The sequence below is a fragment of the Oncorhynchus clarkii genome, chromosome 33, assembly GCF_045791955.1.
Source record: "Oncorhynchus clarkii lewisi isolate Uvic-CL-2024 chromosome 33, UVic_Ocla_1.0, whole genome shotgun sequence".
NCBI classification, from domain to species: Eukaryota; Metazoa; Chordata; class Actinopteri; order Salmoniformes; family Salmonidae; genus Oncorhynchus; species Oncorhynchus clarkii.
The window spans coordinates 24,440,042-24,459,137 of record NC_092179.1 but is presented as its reverse complement, the minus strand read 5'-3'; the positions used below and the strand labels follow the sequence as shown (position 1 = coordinate 24,459,137).

At 42.1% G+C, this 19,096-nt stretch overlaps 1 protein-coding gene across 2 annotated transcripts in view; it reads left to right on the top strand.

The window, feature by feature from the left end:
* The window catches only part of LOC139393227 (voltage-dependent calcium channel subunit alpha-2/delta-1-like), a 153,078-nt gene extending 134,510 nt beyond the window's left edge, over nucleotides 1-18,568 (top strand). The window contains exons 29-38 of one of the 2 annotated variants that reach the window (XM_071141676.1): nucleotides 4,177-4,244; nucleotides 4,326-4,364; nucleotides 4,554-4,625; nucleotides 6,735-6,890; nucleotides 9,096-9,148; nucleotides 9,560-9,615; nucleotides 10,060-10,180; nucleotides 13,145-13,257; nucleotides 16,030-16,112; nucleotides 17,577-18,568. In XM_071141676.1, the coding sequence (XP_070997777.1) occupies nucleotides 4,177-4,244; nucleotides 4,326-4,364; nucleotides 4,554-4,625; nucleotides 6,735-6,890; nucleotides 9,096-9,148; nucleotides 9,560-9,615; nucleotides 10,060-10,180; nucleotides 13,145-13,257; nucleotides 16,030-16,112; nucleotides 17,577-17,699 (884 nt within the window). In that variant the 3' untranslated portion in view covers nucleotides 17,700-18,568. Of the gene's footprint in view, nucleotides 1-4,176; nucleotides 4,245-4,325; nucleotides 4,365-4,553; nucleotides 4,626-6,734; nucleotides 6,891-9,095; nucleotides 9,149-9,559; nucleotides 9,616-10,056; nucleotides 10,181-13,144; nucleotides 13,258-16,029; nucleotides 16,113-17,576 lie in introns of both variants that reach the window. The other variant, XM_071141675.1, reaches the window with a different exon arrangement.
* Nucleotides 18,569-19,096: the final 528 nt, after the last annotated feature.

Below are 19,096 nucleotides of genomic sequence, written 5' to 3'. Positions count from 1 at the left end.
AATGTTGTGGTGGTTGTTTAGTTCACACCATAATGGAACTGTAATGTTGTGGTGGTTGTTGAGTTCATACCATAATGGAACTGTAATGTTGTGGTGGTTGTTTAGTTCACACCATAATGGAACTGTAATGTTGTGGTGGTTGTTTAGGAACTGTAATGTTGTGGTGGTTGTTTAGTTCACACCATAATGGAACTGTAATGTTGTGGTGGATGTTTAGTTCTGTCTATAGTGGAACTGTAATGTTGTGGTGGTTGTTTAGTTCACACCATAATGGAACTGTAATGTTGTGGTGGTTGTTTAGTTCACACCACAATGGAACTGTAATGTTGTGTTGGTTGTTTAGGAACTGTAATGTTGTGGTGGTTGTTTAGTTCACACCATAATGGAACTGTAATGTTGTGGTGGTTGTTGAGTTCACACCATAATGGAACTGTAATGTTGTGGTGGTTGTTTAGGAACTGTAATGTTGTGGTGGTTGTTTAGTTCACACCATAATGGAACTGTAATGGTGGTGTGGATGTTTAGTTCAGTCTATAGTGGAACTGTAATGTTGTGGTGGTTGTTTAGTTCACACCATAATGGAACTGTAATGTTGTGGGGGTTGTTTAGTTCACACCATAATGGAACTGTAATGGTGTGGTGGATGTTTAGTTCAGTCTATAGTGGAACTGTAATGTTGTGGTGGTTGTTTAGTTCACACCATAATGGAACTGTAATGTTGTGGTGGTTGTTTAGTTCACAGCATAATGGAACTGTAATGGTGTGGTGGATGTTTACTTCAGTCTATAGTGGAACTGTAATGTTGTGGTGGTTGTTTAGTTCACACCATAATGGAACTGTAATGTTGTGGTGGTTGTTTAGTTCACACCATAATGGAACTGTAATGGTGTGGTGGAACTGTAATGGTACTTCACACCATAATGGAACTGTAATGTTGTGGGGGTTGTTTAGTTCACACCATAATGTGTAATGTTGTGGTGGTTGTTTAGTTCACACCATAATGGAACTGTAATGTTGTGGTGGTTGTTTATAATGTGGAACTGTAATGTTGTGGTGGTTGTTTAGTTCACACCATGTTGTGGTGGAATGGAACTGTAATGTTGTGGTGGTTGTTTACACCATAATGTTCACACCATAATGGAACTGTAATCATGTGGTAGATGTTTAGTTCACACCATAATGGAACTGTGTAATGTTGTGGTGGTTGTTTGGTGGTTGTTTAAACTGTAATGTTGTGGTGGTTGTTTAGTTCACACCATAATGGAACTGTAATGTTGTGGTGGTTGTTTAGTTCACACCACAACGGAACTGTAATGTTGTGGTGGTTGTTTAGGAACTGTAATGTTGTGGTGGTTGTTTAGTTCACACCACAATGGAACTGTAATGTTGTGGTGGTTGTTGAGTTCATACCATAATGGAACTGTAATGTTGTGGTGGTTGTTTAGTTCACATCTGTAATGTTGTGGTGGTTGTTTAGTTCATAAATGGAACTGTAATGTTGTGGTGGTTGTTTAGTTCACACCATAATGGAACTGTAATGTTGTGGTGGTTGTTTAGTTCACACCACAATGGAACTGTAATGTTGTGGTGGTTGTTGAGTTCATACCATAATGGAACTGTAATGTTGTGGTGGTTGTTTAGTTCACACCATAATGGAACTGTAATGTTGTGGTGGTTGTCTATAGTGGAACTGTAATGTTGTGGTGGTTGTTTAGTTCACACCATAATGGAACTGTAATGTTGTGGTGGTTGTTTAGTGGAACTGTAATGTTGTGGTGGTTGTTTAGTTCACACCATAATGGAACTGTAATGGTGTGGTGGACACCATGGAACTGTAATGGTGTGGTGGATGTTTACTTCAGTCTATAGTGGAACTGTAATGTTGTGGTGGTTGTTTAGTTCACACCATAATGGAACTGTAATGTTGTGGTGGTTGTTTAGTTGGAATGTTGTGGTGGTTGTTTAGTTCACACCATAATGGAACTGTAATCATGTGGTAGATGTTTAGTTCACACCATAATGGAACTGTAATGTTGTGGTGGTTGTTTAGGAACTGTAATGTTGTGGTGGTTGTTTAGTTCACACCAAAATGGAACTGTAATGTTGTGGTGGTTGTTTAGTTCACACCACAATGGAACTGTAATGTTGTGGTGGTTGTTTAGGAACTGTAATGTTGTGGTGGTTGTTTAGTTCACACCACAATGGAACTGTAATGTTGTGGTGGTTGTTGAGTTCATACCATAATGGAACTGTAATGTTGTGGTGGTTGTTTAGTTCACATCATAATGGAACTGTAATAAGTGGAACTGTAATGTTGTGGTGGTTGTTTAGTTCACACCATAATGGAACTGTAATGTTGTGGTGGTTGTTTAGTTCACACCATAATGGAACTGTAATGTTGTGGTGTTTAGTTCTGTTGTTGTAATGTTGTGGTGGTTGTTTAGTTCACCATAATGGAACTGTAATGTTGTGGTGGATGTTTAGTTCTGTCTAACACCATAATGGAACTGTAATGTTGTGGTGGTTGTTTAGTTCATACCATAATGGAACTGTAATGTTGTGGTGGTTGTTTAGTTCACATAATGGAACTGTAATGTTGTGGTGGTTGTTTAGGAACTGTAATGTTGTGGTGGTTGTTTAGTTCACACCATAATGGAACTGTAATGTTGTGGTGGTTGTTTAGTTCACACCATAATGGAACTGTAATGTTGTGGTGGATGTTTAGTTCAGTGTAATGTTGTGGTGGTTGTTGAGTTCACACCATATAGTGGAACTGTAATGTTGTGGTGGTTGTTTAGTTCACACCATAATGGAACTGTAATGTTGTGGTGGTTGTTTAGTTCACACCACAATGGAACTGTAATGTTGTGGTGGTTGTTGAGTTCATACCATAATGGAACTGTAATGTTGTGGTGGTTGTTTAGTTCACACCATAATGGAACTGTAATGTTGTGGTGTGGTGGTTGTTGTGGTGGTTGTTTAGTTCACACCACAATGGAACTGTAATGTTGTGGTGGTTGTTTAGGAACTGTAATGTTGTGGTGGTTGTTTAGTTCACACCATAATGGAACTGTAATGTTGTGGTGGTTGTTTAGTTCACACCATAATGGAACTGTAATGGTGGTGTGGATGTTTAGTTCAGTCTATAGTGGAACTGTAATGTTGTGGTGGTTGTTTAGTTCACACCATAATGGAACTGTAATGTTGTGGGGGTTGTTTAGTTCACACCATAATGGAACTGTAATGGTGTGGTGGATGTTTAGTTCAGTCTATAGTGGAACTTTAATGTTGTGGTGGTTGTTTAGTTCACACCATAATGAAACTGTAATGTTGTGGTGGTTGTTTAGTTCACACCATAATGGAACTGTAATGGTGTGGTGGATGTTTACTTCAGTCTATAGTGGAACTGTAATGTTGTGGTGGTTGTTTAGTTCACACCATAATGGAACTGTAATGTTGTGGTGGTTGTTTAGTTCACACCATAATGGAACTGTAATCATGTGGTGGATGTTTAGTTCACACCATAATGGAACTGTAATGTTGTGGTGGTTGTTTAGGAACTGTAATGTTGTGGTGGTTGTTTAGTGTAATGTTGTGGTGGTTGTTTAGTTCACACCATAATGGAACTGTAATGTTGTGGTGGTTGTTTAGGAACTGTAATGTTGTGGTGGTTGTTTAGTTCACACCATAATGGAACTGTAATGTTGTGGTGGTTGATTAGTTCACACCATAATGGAACTGTAATGTTGTGGTGGTTGTTTAGTTCACACCATAATGGAACTGTAATGTTGTGGTGGTTGTTTAGTTCACACCATAATGGAACTGTAATGGTGTGGTGGATGTTTAGTTCAGTCTATAGTGGAACTGTAATGTTGTGGTGGTTGTTTAGTTCACACCATAATGGAACTGTAAATTTGTGGTGGTTGTTTAGTTCACACCATAATGTAACTGTAATGTTGTTTAGTTCACACCATAATGGAACTGTAATGTTGTTTAGTTCACACCATAATGGAACTGTAATGTTGTGGTGGATGTTTAGTTCACACCATAATGGAACTGTAATGTTGTGGTGGTTGTTTAGTTCACACCACAATGGAACTATAATGTTGTGGTGGTTGTTTAGTTCACACCATAATGGAACTGTAATGTTGTTGTGGTTTGTATGGTTGATTGCAGTTGTGGGAGTGAAACTGGACATCAATACCTGGATGACCAACTTCATCAATGCTACTCTGAAGATGAACGTAAGTAGAGTGACGTTATTTCATAATGACTCTTAATTAACTCTTTGTGTCTGAAATGAAAACCGTTTCTTGTCTCTACAGTGTAAGGACGAGATCTGTGGTTGTCAGAGGAATGATGAGGTAAGATAATTTGATTGATTATACAGTTATATTAAATATGATTATTTGATTGGCGATAGAATTTTAAGACAAATACAACTATTGAATTAAGATGACTTGATTAAGCCTGCAAATAGTGATTGAGAATTATCCAATACTACCTCCCCTTATATGATGATGGTTTATCCCATTATCTCTATATGATTCCAGCATGTGGACTGTGTCATCCTGGATGATGGGGGATTCCTAGTCATGGCCAATCGGGATGAATACATCGGTCAGGTGAGTCACTCTCATCCGACTCTTATTCCATTGATATTACCTTGTTCAGCCATACTCAACCCATAGTCAACACTGGCCCAACTCAAATCAACCTGATCCTGACTAAGTTTACCCAACATGTTCCAACCTTATACAACCTAACCCCATGTGCACTTCAACCCACTCAAACCCTATCTGAACCTAACTTCACCATACCCCCCCCCCCCCCCCCCACACACACACACACACACACACACACACACACACACTACACCCAGTGTGGGCCCCTCACCCTACCACTTGAATAAATGTTTTTCAGGCTGCAGGCCCCAATCAGGGTGTGCGCTGGATAAATCAGTCCCCTTTAGATGTTTGGCAGGAGCACTAAAAAACTAGGGTTCCTTGTTTGGAGAAGGCCGCTCAACCCTAAATCATGTTTCCTACAGGAGGTACGGCTCTCCCTCTCCAGGGGGTCCTGGCGGGTCCCAGCCGACAGATCTGTGACTGTTAATTCATTATTTGTGTTTTTCTACAGGGAAAGGGGAGACAGGTTTTTATAGAAGCATTGATTTATATTTCCTTATGACAGACGTGGTGAGCCATAACCAACTCTTTCTCAGAATCTTGGGGTTTCAGGGTCCAAAATGAGGGGAGTGGTGTGATTTTGGGGTTGCTCACCGCAACCTTGCATAGCGGAAGAGGAGGGCATTTTTTTTGGTTCTAGCAGACACACACACACACACACACACAAACTCACACACTATCACGTACGCTTGCTCTGACGTACGCACATACACCCGCACACACACATAAGGTGCTATCACACCGAAAGGGTGTCTAGACGTGCCATGACCACTTCCTCCATGTTCATTTAGGCTTCCTGGTATACTGTGTTAATTTGATTCAACTGAATCCCACTGCTACATATTAGCTGGGTGAGCCATGGGTGATTTACTGATTGTGTGTGATTGTGTGCGTGCGCGGGAGTACATGTGCGGGAGTGTGTGTGTGAGAGAGCACATTCATGTGTGCGTGTGTTTTAAAAATGTGTGTGTGTCCGAGTGCTCATGAGAGCTGAGATGACTTCACCAAGATTAAAGCGTTTGGGTTTTTAATCCTATCAACAAAAAAATGCTAAGGAAATCCTTTTTGAAATGGTTAGCCACACTAGCCTATCAGCGGGGGTAATTTCTGGACTGGTCAGTCCTGGACAGGATTTTTACTCAAATCACCTGGGTTATACTCTGAGTGTACAAAACATGACATAGACTGACCAGGTCAATCCAGTTGAAAGCTATGATCCCTTATTGATGTCACCTGTTAAATCCACTTCAATCAGTGTAGATGAAGGGGAGGAGACAGGTTAAATGTGTGCCATTCAGAGGGTGAATGGGCAAGTCAAAATATTTAAGTGCCTTTGAATGGGGTATGGTAGTAGGTGCCAGACACACCGATTTGAGTGTCCCGTGTGTATCAACGATGGTCCAACACCCAAAGGACATCCAGCCCACTTGACACAACTGTGGGAAGCATTGGCGTCAACGTGGGCCAGCATCCCTGTGGAATGCATGCGGCACCTTATAATCCATGCCCCCGACGAATTGAGGCTGTTCTGAGGTCAAAAGGAGGTGCAATTCAATATTAGGAAGTTGCTCTTAATGTTTTGTACACTCAGTGTATATCCGTCAATTATAAAGAGTGGCAGGTAGCCTAGTGGTTAGAGCTTTGGGCCAGTAAACGAAAGGTGGCTGGTTCAAATACCTGAACCAATAAGGTGAAAAACCTATCGATGTGCCCTTGAGCAAGGCACTTAACCCTAATTTCTCCAGGGGCGCCGTACTACTATGGCCGACCCTTTAGAACAACACATTTCACTGCACCTATCTGTTTTATTTGTATTTATTTTCATAAATGTTATTATAAATGTTTATATGGGCACTGGGAACTCACAGGTGGTCGCAGATGTGTGGTGCGTGTGTGTGTGTGTGTGTGTGTGTGTGTGTGTGTGTTGTGTGTGTGTACGTCCAATGTATCTGCGTCAATCTGTGTGTGTTCATGTGCATAAGTGTCTGTTCTGCGTCGACTGGATCTTACATGTGCAATGCGCTTGCACATCCCCCCCCCCTACAGATCGGCCAGTTCTTCGGGATGATCGACCCTATCCTCATGGTCAACCTGGTCAACATGTCTCTGTTCACGCTCAACAAGACGTACGACTACCAGTCGGTCTGCGACCCCAAGAGGGAGAGCAAGGGGTCCGCGGCGGGCCTGCGCTCAGTCTACGTGGTGAGTTACATAAGCCAGAGACTCACACACATACACACATACACACACACCGTCACCAAAGGACCAGAAATAACCATAAATACAGATTAGATGGACACCAGGGGAAATGCGGGATAACGAGTAAGAGCCGTTTGAGCAGTCAAAGGCCTCCTGAAAATAATGGATTAGTCAGAGTAATGTCTTTGGGTAACACTTGGAGTGGACTGAGTGTTAGGTGGCGCTAAGACTATTTTGAAGCTGTCTTAAAGGGGTATTGAACATTTTGAATAACAAGCCACAGAATTGTAGTTTAAAGTGATGGTTCACTCTAAAATCAAAACTGACATGTCTCAAGCCATTTGTTGTGTAGATCTGGCTATTTGATAAGGTGACATGTCTCAAGACATTTGTTGTGTAGATCTGGCTATTTGATAAGGTGACATGTCTCAAGCTATTTGTTGTGTAGATCTGGCTATTTGATAAGGTGACATGTCTCAAGACATTTGTTGTGTAGATCTGGCTATTTGATAAGGTGATAAGTCCACGTTTAAAGCTATTTGTTGTGTAGATCTGGCTATTTGTGCGCGTCTTTCCCATTGGTTTGAGGCAATCTAATTTAAGGTATATACACATGTATCTTCATTTGGACAGTTTCTTGCAGCAGGAAAAAAAATCATGTATTTTTTTGATTTCACCTTTAATTAACCAGGTAGGCTAGTTGGGGCTAGTTGAGAACAACTGCGACCTGGCCAAGATAAAGCTAAGCAGTTCGACACATACAACAACACAGAGTTACACATGGAATAAACAAACATACAGTCAATAACACAATATAAAAAGTCTATATACAGTGAGTGCAAATGAGGTAGGATAAGGGAGGTAAGGCAATAAATAGGCCATGGTGGCGAAGTAATTACAATATAGCAATTAAACACGGGAATGGTAGATGTGCAGAATATGAATGTGCAAGTAGAGATACTGGGGTGCAAAGGAGCAAGATAAATGAATAAATACAGTATGGGGATGAGGTAGTTAGATGGACTATTTACACATGGGCTATGTACAGGTGCAGTGATCTGTGAGCTGCTCTGACAGCTGGTGCTATTAAGCTAGTGAGGGAGATATGAGTCTCCAGCTTCAGTGATTTTTGCAGTTAGTTCCAGTCATTGGCAGCAGACAACTGGAAGGAAAGGAGGCCAAAGGAAGAATTGGCTTTGGGGGTGACCAGTGACAAGACAATTTTAGATTTCATTTTGGATTGGAGATGCTTAATGTGAGTCTGGAAGGAGAGTTTATTTGTTAACCCTGCAGCAACAGGAAATGTGGATTAAAGTTCATGCACATTTTTGTAGTGGTTGATACATTTTTTGTTAGGACATAGTCTCACATTTTGAAAAAGAAATTACAAACTTTAGAGGCCTTTTTAAACCTACCTAATTTGCAATGGAAAATTCTCTGCAACAAAATATTGATAAAATTAAGATAGCACATCTAAAGCTGGATCTACACAACCAACAACGTTTGTGGTCTGTAGTCTTCTGACACACTTTTTGAGTGATCTATCACTTTAATTTAAAGTCATTTACAGAATTATTTAGGTCAATGTTGGGTCTAGATTTTTATCATACGTTTGTTAATTAACATACAGAATCTTTGTAGACTTTGATCTACATTTTCATTGTTACTGACAAATAGATTTTGACTACAAAAGTAGATCAAAGATGTAGATAATAGCTTTTGATTGGAATTTGATATGACTTTTAACATGGTTAGTTAGCTCCCCTTGATGACCAAACTCTATCAACCTGGAAAGAAAGGACACAGGCCTGAGTCACTAGACCAGAGCATTGCATGCTAATCATAATCAAAACAACATGGCTGTTCTTTCAGTCAAACCGGAACCTACTTGTTGTTCCTTTTCACTTTGTAGATTTACACTAGCATCTGTTGTGGTGGGCTCTGTGCTAATTCCCTTCCAAAATCTTGTCTGGCTTGTCTGAGTCGGTGTCCGCGCACTTGGCAAATGCCTCGGCTCGAGACTCGCTTTGCCAGCACAATCAGGATGTTTAGAAAAGGTATAAGCCCAAGTTTAAAATGTGCTGTTTTACATGGAATGTTTAGTTATTGGGAGTTGTTTCGATTACCTGAAGTTACGTTTGGGCTTCACCATGTGAAAATATGTTTTGTAATGTGTTTTGTAATACCCAACCTTTTTGTCCCTTGCAGCCCACCATAGCAGACATTTTGAACGTTGGATGGTTAGCATCAGCAGCAGCCTGGTGAGACCCAACTCTTGGTTCTTTAACACTGTTCCCAATGCAGATGTAAAAATACAGAGGCAGTCTGTGGGCCATCTGTGTAAGCATTCTACAGGTCCCAGAGCACTTTGTTTACACTAGCTCGCCTTCTGTCCTGATTTCATTCGCTGTGTGTCTTACAATATGCCCAATAAAATTAGATTTGTTTACAGGGAGGCTAACACATTGTCATACTTTTCCACACAAAGGCTTTTTGATTATGACATTTGCGGTTCTTTCGCTAAAAGCCATTAGACTCGCCATCTGAATGAAAATCTGTAAGAAATGTGGGTTGTGATGATACAGTATGTGAGTATTTTTCCTGTCACGGACAGAAGATTTGTTGGATGTTCTGTCAAGAGGTATTCATTTGTGTACTTTGATTCCCTACAGGTCGATACTACAGCAATTATTGGTTAGCATAGCATTCCCTAATTTCCTGCACGCAGGTGAGATTTCCGACTCTTCTAAAACATTTGTTTGAATTAGGTTGTTAAGTATGATCTCATAAAAAAATCACGTTGTTATAAAATGCCCCTTTTCTATTTAGCATGATGGGCCCTTAATAAAAGTATTGGCGCTGTTGTTATGAAAGCAATGACGGTATTCTCAGAGCATAGCAAGTTATTCATCAAGCAATGATGAGCTATGCCAGGAATATTAATTGAGAAATAACATTGTTCAAATGTAGATGGATTTCTGTATGTTTTGGCTACCAGAGCAACTGAACAGTAATTTGTCTTCTCAGAACTTGAGAATGTACACGGTGTGTTCTATGGACATAACCCCTACCTTGCTGGATCCTTGACAATCTGTTTGTTTGTTTGTGTGCGTGTGTTGTGCGCGTGCGTGTGTGCTGCGTTTGTGTGTGCGTGCTGTGTGTTCCACAGCAGACACTGATGACGAAATACCTGACATGTCCAAGGAGAGCTGTATCACGGAGCAGACTCAATACTTCTATGACAACGAGGAAACGTCCTTCAGAGGAACACTAGACTGTGAAAACTGCTCCAGGTGAGAGCTGTCATTCTCTGCAACCTATTTTACACACTCCAGGGTCCTTTACAGTAGGGAGATTTTTTATATGGGTAGGCACTACCTAAACTTGTCCAATAACAACATAGAATTCCATTTTCCATTGCAAATCGTTTTGGAATTGCGTACCCAACTGAACATAACCTTGGTAAAACCTCATCAACAATCCTCTGGAACTGCCACACAGAGCACGAGATGGAACTTCACTCAACATTCTAGTTCTCTCCTTTAGTTAATACTATCAAAATTTCCCTTTAATGTGGGAATTGTGATCAAATCAATACAATATTACCCACTTTCAATGCAACATACCGAAACAAAACAAATTATGCAAGAGATTTTCTTGTAGGAAGAGCGCATTGGAGTACGATTCTATTGCATTGACAGGCACGACTCAGGTCCACACTCTATTCTACGGTGCGGCATAACCAATCAGAACTGCAGTAGAATCAGACATATGCAAATAGACCTTTGCCATATATGGATCTGTGCCGTTCACTTTCAACTGGACTGTGCTTACAGCATGAGAGGTTGGGAGTAGATACGCTTGTTTTGAGATCAAAGCATCATTTGTCTGATTCTCTGTAATAATGGTATGGGAATAAAAAAGCATTTTAATTTGTTAAGTGGTTTCTTGCATCAAACAACACAACATTTTCAGTCACCTAGTCTGAAGGACAAGTGGATAAACAGGTTCATGTCAAGTCCTGCGTGTTTTTTTCCAAAAGTCTCATGGAATGTAGACCTACATTGAACACCACACATTGGCTGCTACTGTAGGCTGAATGATAGAACAGCTATTTCCATGTTAAAATGTTATGGGATGCATTTTCTCCATTGTTTTTGATGGTAGACCACTCTGATAGGCCTACATTATGATCAAATAGCCACAGTAGCCTACTTGGCCACTGTTGAAACTGTAACTTAAAGCGAGTTCAGCCTCAGTGTTCACAATAAACACACACCAGATGTTGCACAGAAAGTTTGCGCTCAGCAGACCTGAAATTTGCTCAGTGCCGAAAGAAATTAGAGGGATCATTGCTCGTCACACTTATTATATATGAACCCACCAAGAGCCAAGTACAACTCTACCTCAATAGAAGACATTATTCTATGTGGCTCAGTGGGGGAAAGGCACTGGCTGATTGCTATCAGGCCTGCTCTAAACCAGCTGTGCAGATTCAAGACAGTGGAATGTGCTTGACCCATATTACCTCTGACAGTTTAGTTCCAATAATAGGGCATAGGATCCTATCTAAAGATGGTGCTGCCATACAATTGGTTTTAATGACTGTGTATACATCTGAAATGGCAATGTGGTAGTACACTACTTTTGGCTGTAGTACACTACTTTTGGCCAGGCTGGAAGGCACAGTGGGTTTAATGTTGGATGCAAAGAATCTTGGGAATCAGAGCCCCTCAATTGACTACAAGCACCTTCATTCCCTCCACCCCACCACATAGCTAAATCACTGAGACTACAAACAACTTCTTCACACAGGTTATATGCGATTTTATTCTAAAGTACTCTTGTTATATAGTCTTGGTGTGGTCTGCTAGTGGTCTGCTAGTGGTCTGCTAGTGGTTTGCTAGTGCTGCTAGTGCTGCTAGTGGTCTGCTAGTGGTCTGCTAGTGGTCTGCTAGTGCTGCTTGTGGTCTGCTAGTGGTCTGCTAGTGCTCTGCTAGTGGTCTGCTAGTGCTGCTAGTGGTCTGCTAGTGCTCTGCTTGTGGTCTGCTAGTGCTCTGCTATTGCTGCTAATGGTCTGCTAGTGCTCTGCTTGTGGTCTGCTTGTGGTCTGCTAGTGGTCTGCTAGTGGTCTGCTAGTGGTCTGCTAGTGCTGCTAGTGGTCTGCTAGTCGTCTGCTAGTGCTCTGCTAGTGCTCTGCTAGTGCGCTGCTAGTGCGCTGCTAGTGGTCTGCTAGTGCTCTGCTAGTGCTGCTAGTGGTCTGCTAGTGCTGCTAGTGGTCTGCTAGTGGTCTGCTAGTGCTCTGCTAGTGCTCTGCTAGTGCTCTGCTAGTGGTCTGCTAGTGGTCTGCTAGTGCTGCTAGTGCTCTGCTAGTGGTCTGCTAGTGGTCTGCTAGTGGTCTGCTAGTGGTCTGCTAGTGGTCTGCTAGTGCTCTGCTTGTGGTCTGCTAGTGGTCTGCTAGTGGTCTGCTAGGGCTGCTAGTGGTCTGCTAGGGCTGCTAGTGGTCTGCTAGTGGTCTGCTAGTGCTCTGCTTGTGGTCTGCTAGTGGTCTGCTAGTGGTCTGCTAGTGCTGCTAGTGGTCTGCTAGTGCTGCCAGTGGTCTGCTAGTGCTGCCAGTGCAATTGCACTCAACCGAATAAATCCGTCACTCTAATGACAAAGTGGAGTTCCCTGGGCCGAGGAGGTAGTAAACTCCACATGCCTTGAAGGTGAGGTAGAGTCAGTATGCTGCAAGGCAGACCACAATCTTGGCGGTGCGTTTGCTGTTTTAAGGCTCCCTCGTGCTGTCTAATGGGGTGCCTGCCGCACTGTGTTGCTGTGCATTAGCTTCGCATACGTCGCCAGTTAACAACCACCATAAAGAAGGTCAATTTTTGTCTAAACTCAAAACTGCCGGCCTGTGTTTCCGCTATGGTCTACTATGGTCTGAGGCCGGTGTAATTTAGGACTAGAGCTTGGACCATATATAAGCAGACAGTGTTGCCCTCACACCGACCCTTCAAGGTTGGATGCAGCTTATGTTTGGTAGGTCGGGTCAACTCAACCCATTCAGACAATTATGTTCTCATTGGAACATACGGGTGTTTCACTTGAAATATAATTAGATTCCGGGAATCTTCCAACCGGGATTTCTGGAAAACATGTGAACATTAGGGAAAGTTTCAGGAATTTTTCAACCCTAGTCTTGTAGTACCCTGTCTTTCCCAATGCCATGTTACATGGCATCTCCTCTGTGTCTTGTTTCTGTCTCGATCCAGGATGTTCCATGCTGAGAAGCTGTGGAAGACCAACCTGGTGTTCGTCATCGCCGACGCCAAGCTCACATGCATGTCATGTGACCACAAGCCCTTAATACAGGCCGAGCAGCCTTGTATCCTTTAAACATACAGTCAATAGAGCACTCATGTTTAATATTGTAATACAGTAGTAATATATTAATGTCTAATGTAGTTGTGTAGTTCATCTGTACTACTTACAGTCTGTTAGTTCTAGTTTACTGGTCTTTGTATATACAGTGACTCTTCTTAAAATAATCACATCTAACTAGATTATTATTTGTTTAATTATTAAAAGGTGTACAGTTGTACAGGTTTTTTCTTTTATCCTACTGGTCCCTATATTCTTGACTTTTACACGCAGAGTACAATATTTTTAATATTCCACAATGGATCAGAACTTCCTCTATGGCTAAGTGAAACTCAGACCTGTACTGACTGACTGGCTTCTCTCTCTGTTACAGATGAACCAAATTCAGACCTGTACTGACTCAGTCTCCTGTCTCTCTCTGTGGCTGTTGAACCAAACTCAGACCTGTACTGACTCAGTCTCCTGTCTCTCTCTGTGGCTGTTGAACCAAACTCAGACCTGTACTGACTCAGTCTCATGTCTCTCTCTGTGGCTGTTGAACCAAACTCAGACCTGTACTGACTCAGTCTCCTGTCTCTCTGTGTGGCTGTTGAACCAAACTCAGACCTGTACTGACTCAGTCTCCTGTCTCTCTCTGTGGCTGTTGAACCAAACTCAGACCTGTACTGACTCAGTCTCCTGTCTCTCTCTATGGCTGTTGAACCAAACTCAGACCTGTACTGACTCAGTCTCCTGTCTCGCTCTGTGGCTGTTGAACCAAACTCAGACCAATACTGACTCAGTCTCCTGTCTCTCTCTGTGGCTGTTGAACCAAACTCAGACCAGTACTGACTCAGTCTCCTGTCTCTCTCTGTGGCAGATGATAGCGAAGGCTAATCCACTCTGAAAGGCTTACAATCAAATCCATCATATCCCCTCCAACACACCAGGGCTGTAGCCAATTATGCAAGGAGCCTAATGAAAATTCACATAAATTCAAAATGGCAGCCAAAAGGCTTTCAGGGGAGGCTATTTGATTTACTCCAAAAATGACGTGGTTTTTCCATGTCTTTCTGAAAGCATCTGTTCCGATTGTTCTTTCACATTTAGATTAGTGTTATGGCTTGATATTTAATTTTATATGGTAATTTACTTCAATCCAAAGTGGATAGTGATACAGATTGGGTATGTGAGGCCACAATGTGGGTAACACACAGCCATAGAGATACAATGTAATAGTGTTCCATTTAATTCTGTGCCCACAATATCTGGTGATGCAAGTACTACACTGAACAAAAATATAAACGCAACATGTAAACATTTAAAATATTTTACTGAGTTACAGTTCAAATCAGGAAATCAGTCAATTGAAATGAATTCATAAGGGCCCTAATCTATGGATTTCACATGACTGGGAATACAGATATGCATATGTTGGTCACAGATACCTTGCCTCATGCCGCACAACACATCTCCTTCACATATAGTTGATCAGGCTGTTGATTGTGGCCTGTGGAATGTTGTCCCACTCCTCTTCAATGACTGTGCAAAGTTGCTGGATATTGGCGGAGACTGTAATACACTGTCGTACACGTAGATCCAGAGCATCTCAAACATGCTCAATGGGTGACATGTATGGTGAGTATGCAGGCCATGGAAAAACTAGGACATTTTCAGCTTCCAGGAATTGTATACAGATCCTTGCGACATGGGGCCGTGCATTATTATGCTGAAACATGAGGTGATGGCAGGTGATGAATGGCACGACAATGGGCCTCAGGATCTCGTCACTGTATCTCTGTGTATTCAAATTGCCATCGATAAAATGCAATTGTGCTCGTTGTCCATAGCTTGAGCCTTCCCATACCATAACCCCACCTCCACCATGGGGCACTCTGTTCACAACGTTGACATTAGCAAACCGCTTGCCCACACATCTTCCCGGTACAGTTGAAACCGGTATTCATCTGTGAAGAACCCACTTCTCCAGCGTGCCAGTGACCATCGAAGGTGAGCCTTTGTCCACTGAAGTCAGTTACAACGCTGAACTGCAGTCAGGTCAAGACCCTGGTGAGGACAACGAGCACGCAGATGAGCTTCCCTGAGACGGTTTCTGACTGTTTGTGCAGAAATTCTTCGCTTATGCAAACCCACAGTTTCATCAACTGTCCGGATGGCTGATTTCAGAGGATCCCGCAAGTGAAGAAGCCGGATGTGGAGGTCCTGGGCTTGGTGTGGTGGTTACATGTGGTCTGCGATTGTGAGGCCGGTTGGACGTACTGCCAAATTCTCTAAAACGAAGTTTGAGGCGGGTCATTGTAGATTAATGAACATTAAATTCTCTGAAAACAGCTCTTGTGGACATTCCTGCAGTCATCATGACAGTTGGACGCTCCCTCAAAACTTGAGACATCAGTGGCATTGTGTTGTGTGGCAAAACTGCACATATTAGAGTGGCCTTTTATTGCCCCGAGCACTAAGTGCACCTGGGTAATGATCATGGGTAATGATCATGCTGTTTAGTCAGCTTCTTGATATGCCACACCTGTCAGATGAATAGATTATCTTGGCAGAGGAGAAATGCTCACTAACAGGGATGTAAACAAATTTGTGAACACAGTTTGAGAGAAATAAGCTTTTTGTATGTATGGAACATTTATGGGATAACTTATTTCAGTTTATGAAACATGGGACCAACACTTTTCACATGTTGCGTGTCTATTTTTGTTCAGTAGATATATTCTAGTCAATTGAGCTACCAGAACCAATGGTTTATTTCCTAAATGGGTTGATGTAGCTGAGGGACCAGACCCATGTGAAATGGCTGAGAAACCAAGGTTCCGAAAAGGTCCAGATGCCTGTTTCGACAACAACGAGAGGGTAGGTCACGTCATTATTTTGTCATCCTCTGTGTTTAAAAATGGCAACCGTCAAATTTAACGTCACAATGTCAAAACTCACAATACACTAATAAGTTTTCACAATGCATGTGCTATTCTCAATGTGCATAGTTCTCTTGTTAATGTTCCATCTTTTACTCAAAATGGCTGCCTCTTTCTCTATTCTTGTCTTTGGATTACTATATGTGCAGAGATTTCCCACACAAATACAAGTTATTGCCAGGTATTGACATACTGCACTGTATGGTTCAACAGTAAGCAAATATGGAGTGTATTTGACTAAAATCCTTTGTGTGTGAAATCTCTGCACTTGAATGCTTTGGTTTGTTTTTCAGACTCGTCCCAGTGGCAAACCTTTTGGTTTCTCAAAGTTTCATTATGGTGTTAACTTCTTCTGCTTGCACTCTTTCTATTACACACACACACACACACACACACACACACACACACACACACACACACACACACACACACACACACACACACACACACACACACACACACACACACACACACACACACACACACACACACACACACACACACACACACACACACACACACACACACACACACACACACACACACACACACACACACACACACACACACACACACCTAGATGCTTCTCTCTGTTTCTCTCTCTTCACCTTTCCACAAAGTGTTCTGTTTTCTCCGTTCTTCTGCCCATTCACTTTGCACATGGACTTTCTAACTGCTAACTGTGGAATGTTTTCTGCATGACTTTCTCTTTCTCTCTGTTTCTGTTTCTTTCCTGCTCTTTGATTGGCTGTTGATGGTTAGGATGAGCACATGTGCCCGACGAGCGCAGGCTCTCCATTGGCCTCCTCTCTGCTCATGTTACTGCCGCCACTGTTCATGTGCTGTCTCGGGTCAGTCCCATCAAGCACTCTCTCTCTCTCTCTCTCTCTCTCTCTCTCTCTCTCCCACTCTCCCTCTCTCTCGCTCTCTCACTCTCTCTCTCTTTTTCTCTGTATCATACTATGTATTTCTGTCCATATCTCTTTATCGGTCTGTTTGTCTACTGACGTATTTACTAATCTAGATGCTAGCTAACGCAGGCCCTTGCTCCCTAATTTAACTCTAACAAATTCTTATTTATTTTATGATGTAGAAAATGATACATGTCTGAAAACGTTTTGTTATTACGCTCCACTCTATAGAGCTGTACAGATTATCAGACATCAGAGAATCCGACATGGATTATTCCATACATACCCCAATCTCTATTCAATGTGGATATGCAGTCTAGTACCATTATACCTTGCTATTATGTCATCAAACATAGCTTTATGAATATGTAAGACATACTGGGCTGTTGTACCCCTACTGAACCAATTATCTTTTAGTCAGCAGGGTTGTGTCTGTCACTAACTTGTCCCCCTGCCACCTTCCTCCTCCCCTTTTGTTGCCGTGGTCACAGGAGGAGGACTTTGACTGTGGTGGGGCGTCCGCTCTGAGCCCGTCCCTGTTGGCCATGGTGGCGCTGCAGCTGGCCCTGCTCTGGCTCCTGGCCGGCTCAACTCACCATGCCGTCCCTTCGTGACCTCTGAAGACCTCAGTTGCCCCCGGCAACCGGCATGCAACGCCACCTCAAAACGCCGAACGCTAAAACAAAAAAACATCTGAAACCACTTCCTGACAGATCTTCTTTTGGGATATTTGCGTTTTTCAAGGGTTTCGTTACATTTCTTCACCCAGGGGTGGGCGAAAGTGAGGAAAGTTAACATCGGCGGGATGTAAAAATAATTCTAAGCGAGAACTTTCATCCCTGACCCCTGACCCCTGACTTTTCCCCTCCAGCCATCTGAGCTTCCAGCCATCTGAGCTTAGGGAGATCGAGGTGATTGAGTGGTGAACATTGACCTTTGTTTGGCTCGACGATGACAACCCTGCGAATGCTACAGGTTGGACTGCCTTACAGTGCCAGGTGGAAAGTGAAAGGACTGCCTCTTCATTTTGGGTTCCTTTTAGTTTTTTTTATTTTTTTGTGATGTTCTAAAAGAGATCCCCGTTGATTTGTATTCAACACTGCCAGAAACAGTGCTGCCTTTCACAACAGTCCCGTTGTGTTTGTCACAAAGTTATTTATTTATTTCTAAACCTTTTGCAGTGGCTTGTTACTCAGTATTGAAATGTGTGTTTGTTTTGTTCAAGTTGCAATAAGTTGTTTAATAGGAAGTCAGAAATCAGAATGTTTTTTATTTTACACTGGGGTGCTGTTGGCATTATTCTGTTCGTTTCAACTCCCATTTAAAAGTAGCAACACATTTACATTCACGCTGCTGTCCTTGTATAGATGTGGTGTACAACGATCATATTCATTCACATACATGTGGTCACATATGAACCCTTTTGCCCCCACTTACTATCTATCCCCTGTTTGAAGTGATGGATCCCTTTCTGTTTGCGGTCAACCACAAATGGTCAATGTCAGGTCCTACCATCTTGGTATCTGGTCCCTCTGAACTAACCATCATTGCCAAAGTGCAATTGACCAATCAGGGCACCCCGGCTGGCCTCTAGTGCGCTCATTGGTCTAATCTCTAGTGCCATGTTGATTCTTAGTCAGACAAACCCTTTAGCTTTATTTATTTGACTGTGTGGCTACTGACCTGAAGGAAACTTGATGTGTTTGGTATTTATTTGAACATTTAAGTTAGTTTAGGTTTTTTATTAGGATGAAGGGCATAGCTGCATGCTAGTGTGTAATGTTGGCTTTAATGCCATTATTTTTTGATTGATTTCAATGCGTCAATGCAATGGATATAAAATGAAGAGAAAGAGTAGGAGGGATGTAGGAAATGTAGACTTGGTACATGACAGTTTATTTGTGCTTGCTCATGTATCACTTCTTGATTTGAGTATCGTTGAATACGTGACTTGCAACTTCAAGGATCTGTCTTTCTCACAATGTTCTGCCCGCTATTGAAGAGAACATTT